We start from the raw sequence: 7,105 nt of genomic DNA on the forward strand, positions 1-7,105 counted from the left end.
CACAGATTTTACCAGGGCTGGGGCAGGGGTGGGCTCCCTGAAGCGCCGTGATCTGCTGGCTTTGCAAGGATTGCTCAGCGGGCCAGCAGTGGCAGTAGTCCCCCCGTCCCCCAGCGGGCTTAGTTTAAAGCCCGGTGGAGCAGGTCAGCCAGTCTGGCTGAGAAGAGCCTCCTCCCTAAGGGAGAGAGGTGGAGGCCATCTCTTCCCAGCAGCTCGCTGCCTCTCTCACCAAAAAACGGGCTGTGGTCATGAAAGCCAAAGCCTTCCCAACGACACCAGCGCCACAGTCTTTGGTTGACCACATGGATCCTCCTGTCCCTTCTCAGCCCATAGCCTGAGACTGGGAGGATCGACGAGAACACTACCTGTGCCCCCAGACCCTTTAGCCTCGCTCCCAAATCCCTGTAGTGCCTCATGACCTGGCTGGGAGTGCTCCGAGCAGTGTCATTGGTGCCCACATGAATAAGGAACATGGGATAGTGGTCTGTGGGTTTGAGGAGCTTTGGGATCCTCTCCGCAATGTCCTGGATGCGGGCCCCTGGGAAGCAGTAGACTTCCCGGGCTAAGGGGTCGGGGTGGCAGATTGCCCCCTCAGTCCCCCTCAGGAAGGAGTCTCCCACAACAAACACCTTACGTTTTGTCTTGGGGAGAGCAGTTTTCAGAGTCTGAATGAAATAATAAATAATTTTTGTTTATAGAAGTGGGGGTGTGGTTCTTTTAGTTCTAAAAATATTGACTGTAACCCAGGGACCTGCTTTTAATAGCAAAGACTTCAGAGTAATTTAGTGAACTTTTCTGCATATGGGTAATCCAGGACATTAAGGTTGTATGTAATTTATTTTTTAATTTCTCCCCAAATACTTTTACAGAATTGCTAGCAGTAACTGGAAATTAATAACTTTTAGAAAAAACTGACCTGTGTTTGGGAATTGATGACATCAAAAATAGCATTTATCCTACACTTTGACTTCTCCCATCCTAAAACATTTCTTGAAAGGTTCTTTCCTCATTTCCTTGCAAAAAACTTTTTTGCTTTCCTAGAGTTTGCATTTATGAGGTTAATTAATTCACGACAGGACATAGCTCTGATCAGAAGCCCATTGAGTTAAATGAAAAGACTCCCTTTGCTTTCACTGAGCTTTGGATCAGGCTCTGTAACAGAACCTATTTGACAAGTTTTGTATAACCAGGGGTGTCAAACTCAGCAACACTGCAGGCTGGGTGAGTGGCACAGGGTCAGTCCACAGGCTGGATTGGGCCCATGGACTTACTCTTGCCCCCCTCATCCCCTGCATAATAGATTCAGTACATGTGGCACCCACTCTGGGACCTGCACAGCATACGGTGCCTGGTACAGCATCTGCAGTACACACGACATTTGCCTTGGCTAGACTGGGACCTGCACCACCTGTGGCACCTCTGTTTTTCCCCCCCCCTGCAACTGGAGCAGGCTGTATGTGTGCTGTGTGTCTTGGGGTAGGTGCTGTGTGTGATGCGGGTCCTAGAGTAGGCACTGCATGTAGTCCAAACCAGACAGGGCAGGTGCCATGTGTAGTGCAGCTTCTAGACCTCCAGGAGTGGGCACCATGTATGGCACACATTCTGAGGCCCTGCACTCAGACCCAGGGGCAGCGTTGTGAGGGGAGGGGAGTGCTGCAGGTGTTGGGGTTCACAGGGCAAATCTGGCCTTTGGTCTATGTCTTTGACACCCCTGGTATAAGCAATGACAAATAAACTATGAAGCCAAAGCCATCATCTCCCATAACAAGTTTCAGTACATTTTAAACATAATTTGTACTGTGAGTAATGACTGTGTATTTGGGCGTGGTATTGCATTTATCTTGCATTATTATGTACCATGGTGGTAATTACGTTATCCTTGCATGCCAGTCTTTATTATGTGATTTCACAGATTATGACCTCTTCTAGACATTGATGTAGTAATATGAACAAATTCACTTAGCTTCTTTTACACGCTAACTCTCTCCCAGAGACTAATACAGAATCAAGACTAAAACAGAATAGTTATTTATTAAACAATTTTCTGCATTTGAGGAACTTCAGTTGCCACCAGTTATTTCCACCTTAAAGAGTTAATTTCCAGATAAAAATAAAAATGAATACTAAAAATTGCTTTCCTGGCTGATAAAATTGTTCTTAGTTTCATTACCTAATGAAACTATTAATGATTTTTCCTTCTACAGACTAAATTAACGTAGAATTATATACTATGTATATCTCTATATGAATTTCCAAATGTCCCAAAAATATTTAGATAAATGCTTGTGAAAGGAAACTTACGGTATTTTCCTCTTAAATGTCTTTCTCTAGGGAATCCAGTTCCTGATAGAAAATGACCTTCTGCAGAACACTCCAGAGGACATTGCACAGTTCCTTTATAAAGGGGAAGGACTAAATAAAACTGTAATTGGAGATTACCTTGGTGAAAGGTAAACTGAGACAAATGCAACTTTTTCTTTTTCTTTTTCTTATTATAAGGTAGTGTGCTTGTGTGGAGAGTTATACTTTATATCAGTATCACTTTCTCGTTCACTGGCTTTGTGAGCTGCATTCTATGCTGAGGAATATACATTTCATGTTCATCTGTAAAGAGATGTCTCATCTGAGGCTGTCTTAATTGATCCCAGTCAAAACCCAGGACAAAACGAGCAGCGCAGACCATTGCACATGTAGCCTTTCCAAGCTGCATTGCTGTTTAGTGGTCAGGGGGCAAAAACATGGTGGGTTTAACCCCGGTTGGATTGTCCAAAACTAAGACTTACATAAAAGCAGACAGGAGACAATCATCCTCACACATACACACTCATGCACACATACTTCACAGGTAAAGTGGGATGTGGGCTTTTATGTCTGTAGAGTCCTCTTGGCTCTGGATTTAGGGTCCAGATATCTTGTTCGGGGCAGGGGGACCCACCCTCAGACTGACCATGACCTTTTCATTTGATAATAGGCAAATTTATTGATACACAGTGATAACAGAAAAAAGCAATACAAACAGTCAAGCAATTCTGTATAGCTACCAAATCCTAGGGCTATCATCAGTGTCAAAGTACATCTGATTAGGATGCAGTCTTCACTCTGAGGCTCATTCTCTTAGGTGTCAGATGTCAGTAGTCTGAAGGTGGGATGCCAAGGCTGCCGCCGCCGCACCGCACGCCCCCCCCGGGTGCATGAGGTGGGCTGATTGCATGCCCTTGGTCCATGGTGGCCTTGGGGACCCTTCCCGGGGGATGGAAATGGGGATGGGGATGGGGGGACCCCTCTCAGGGAGAAGGAGGAGGAGGGACCCGGGTAGAATGAGACAAAGGGAGGGACCGAAAGGAAGAGAAGGAGGGACGCTTTGTTAGTCTCAAGTCTCTGCTTTTGTATTTTCCTTCCCCCTTGATGACTCCTGATGACTCTTCATCTGTGGCTATATCTGGTTAGTTGTTTCTTTGTGGTCATATGTCCATGTAGCCTTCCGGGCCTTCTCTTAATTTGGTCTGTTCCCCCAGAACCAAGACTCAGCCCCTCCTCTGCTCTGGGGCCTTGTAGCTGGTGTCACTTATCTCATGTTATGGGTAGTATGGTACATACTTCCTTGGTTCCCAGGCTTTGTATCCCTGTTGTGTTAGACAACCTGTCTGCCTTGAAGGCTGTGATCTCGTGTCATGGGATGCTCCCTCAGTTTTCAGGCTGTGTCTATCTGTTGGCCTTGTCCTACTAGACAACCTATCTGTTTCCAGGGCTGTGATACAGTTTCAGTGTGAGACCCAAGCTCTAGAAATCAGTTAACCCCTGCTGACCGTCTTGAACCCTTATAATGCATATAGCTATACATATAAGCCAGTTCCCAAAGAACAGACCTTTAAATGCCATTTCCAAGCCAACAGTCCCAGAATAAAAGGCTTTGTCTCAGGAGATATTGACATCTGTTTTTAAATCAGGGAGAGCTCACAGCCTGGTGGGCTTTTCCCTGGAATGGCTGGCAATTCACTTAAATGAACCTCTTCTAACTTGCAGGTTTACACAGCAGTGTCCTGGGAAAAAAGTGTTAGCATACTTCACAGGTACTTGAAGAGGGATAATGGACTGGTAGGATACTGGAACAAAAGGTTTCCTTCTGGGAGAAATATAATGTCTGCTTACACCTGAAAGTTATGCCCTCATAAATGAGAGACCTTGAAAAATATGGATGCCTTTTGACAGTATAATTCATTGCCAGCTTATCATAGTTCATGACTTTGAAAAATATCAGTTAGTCTTTACTTGGTTCTAGTGCAAGATATAGTACCACACAGTTTTTGAAGGTTTCAGAATCATATTTGAACAGTCTTCTGATGTGATGCCCTTCCCAGACAATAAATGATTCATGGGGTTAATAACCAGATAATGAAAAAATTGCTTATCATTAAAAAGGATAGTGCCTAGCCTAATGGTAGTGAGCTGTTTTTATTTAGCATTATCATCTTCCCTGCACACAGACATCCCATTAACATTAATGGATGTTAAGTAGGTATCTCAAGTGGAGAATGCACCTTAGCTTCTATCACAGACAGCACAATAAATATGTAGGTTTATTATAGTAATGCACTCCAGAAATTGTTTTTTAAAATAATACATCACAACAAAATGGAATCACTGTTAAAAATTGTAAACTAAGTTTTGGTTCTGTTTTCCCTTTTTATTGAAAAAGCTACACACATGGGCTAGAGATAGCAGTTACTCATAAACCAGTTTAAGTGAGCAGAAACTAGTTAAACCTGTAACAGAACAGAAGTTCAGTGCACATAAACCAGTTTCAAAATGGCCAAAATCAGTTTGAGATAAATCTGGTTGAATGAATGAGGTCAAACCAGTTTTTGGAACTTCTGTCCCAGACCCGTTCCTGGTTTAAGTTAAACCGGACAGCATCCTGACATGCTTTGCAGCCCTGGGCTGGTCTGTGCTCTCTGCTCCAGCAGAGCAGAGCTGGCCCTGCCCCTCTGCTCCCCAGCCAGGGCAGCGGAGGGGACATGGCCAGATGCTGGTCACCCTGAGGCAAAGGGAGCAGGGAAGAGGTTTATTCTCCTCTCCCTGCCCTGTCCCACCAGCATGGACCCAGCCAGGGTCTGCCAGGTAGGTGTGCTGCAGAACCGTCCCTGCCAGGCATTTTGCCCCTTTCGCTGCTCTAGCGGCAGGGGCCATGGCCAGCCCCGGTAGAAGTGAAGTTAGCAGAGACTGGGGGTTTAATTTCCCCCTCTTCCCCCTGTTCTAGTGTCCAGCTGGGTCTGCCTGGCTGGGGTGGAGCAACCCGTGTTAGGGTTCCTTGCCTCTTGCTGCTGCAGGGCAGGGGCGGGGACATGGCCCCCTGAGACAAAGGGGGCAGGGAGGGGATTTATTCCCCCACACACACCTCTCCACCCAGCTCTGCCTGGCCGGGGCAGAGCAGCCCCTGTCAGGCATTTTCCCACCCCCTCATTGCCGCTGGAGCAGCAGCCAGCCTTGGCAGTAGCTTAAAGCGGTTTGGCCAGGGAGAGGGTTTAATTACCTGGCTGTGTCCCACCGGCATGGACCTGAGCTGGGGTCTGCCTAGCTGGGGTACAGCAGCACATATTGAAGTCGCTCCCCCATTGCTGCTGCAGCAGCAGGGGTAGAGGCATGGCCAGAGACTGGCCAGCATGGTTGTCTGAGGCAAAGGGGGCTGGGAGGGGATTTATTTCCTTGTTTGTCCTCTCTTCCCCAGGGGGAATGGAGCCGGGGCCTGCCAGCTCCAACCAGCACCTCCGCTGCTCGCTCCATGCATGGGGCAAGCAGAGGAATAAGCCCCCTTTGTGCCTCCTTTGCCAGATGGTGGAAGGAGTGGGGAACAAACCTCCTGCTCCTGCCGCTGGAGCGGCGAGGGACCCTGATGGGGCTGCAGCCCCTGTGATGGTGTCTTGGGGAGCACAAGCCTCTAACTGGTGGGGGGGGCTGCACTGCCACAGACTGTGCAGGGCAAGCGGCAGCGGTGCTGCTAGTGAGTCTTGGGGGGGCTGTGGCCACCCAAAAATTTGGCTTAGCCCATGTAGCCACCCCTTCAAGCCCCACCGCCTCTTGCCCTGCTCAGGCTGTGGCTGCTCTGCCTGCTCCACTCCAGCGCATAGCACAGCCCCCCTCTGCTGGGAAGAGACTTTTGCTTCCAGGACACCTCCACCCCATTGTCAGTCCAGCAGCAGGGGTGGGGGACGTGGCCAGACACCGGCCAGCATGGCCCCCTGAGGGGAAGGGGGCAGGGAGGGGTTTATTCTATCTTCTGCCCCTCTCCCCATGGGGGATCCCAGCTGGGGTCTGCCTGGCTGAGTGTGAGTGGCAGATGCTGTGGCTGGGGATGGCAGACCCTGGCTGCATTCCCCTGGGGTGAGAGGGGATGGAGGGGGGAATAAACCCCCTCCCTGCATCCTTCCTGTCAGAGGGCCATGCTCCCACCCCTGCTGCTGGACCAGTGAGGGGGGGATGGTGTCCCAGGGAGTGCAAGCCACTTCCCAGCAGGTGTGGGGGGGGGATGGAGGGGGACTGTGCTGTGGGCTGGAGCGGGGCAGGCTAGAGCGGGGCTGTGCTGCAGCAGAAGTGGTGGCAGGGCTTGGAGGGGTGGCTATGGGAGCTAAGCTGAATTTTGGAGTGGCCTTAGACCCCCATGGTCCTCCTAGTACCGCTGTTGCTTGCCCCCTGCAGACTGTGGCAGCTTTGCCCACTTGGCTCCTGCCTGCAGTGCAGCCCCCGCACTGAGAACAGGCTTGTGCTCCCCAGGACACCATGATAGGGGCTCCTGTCCTCCCTTGTTGCTCAGTGGCAGTGGCAGGGGTGGGGGCGTGGCCAGATGCTGAGGTTTATTCCCCCTCCTTTCCCCCTTCGCCTCAGGGGGCCATACTGGATGGGTTTATTCCCCCTCCCTCCCCGAGAACCCCAGTCTGCTGGGCTGGGGCAAGCAGCAAAGGTGGTGGCCGGGACTGGCAGACTGACTGCGGTTCCCCAGTGGGAGAGGGGACAGAGGGAGGAATAAACCCCCTTCCTGTCTCCTTCGCCTTAAGGAGGCCATACCGGCTGGCATCTAGCCACAGCCCAGGCAGCGGCATCAGGGGAGCCC

At 49.9% G+C, this 7,105-nt stretch overlaps 1 protein-coding gene across 2 annotated transcripts in view; it reads left to right on the forward strand.

Moving 5' to 3' along the window:
• Positions 1–7,105, forward strand: part of CYTH3 (cytohesin 3) — a 45,798-nt gene that overhangs the window by 8,699 nt on the left and 29,994 nt on the right. For both annotated transcript variants that reach the window (XR_003095854.1, XM_006031453.3), the window contains exon 3: positions 2,332–2,450. Coding sequence is in view for 1 of the 2 variants with exons in the window: in XM_006031453.3 (XP_006031515.1) it covers positions 2,332–2,450 (119 nt within the window). In the remaining variant the exon portion in view is untranslated. The remainder of the gene's footprint in view (positions 1–2,331; positions 2,451–7,105) is intronic.

Source organism: Alligator sinensis, unplaced genomic scaffold, assembly GCF_000455745.1.
Source record: "Alligator sinensis unplaced genomic scaffold, ASM45574v1 scaffold990_1, whole genome shotgun sequence".
Lineage (NCBI taxonomy): Eukaryota > Metazoa > Chordata > Crocodylia > Alligatoridae > Alligator > Alligator sinensis.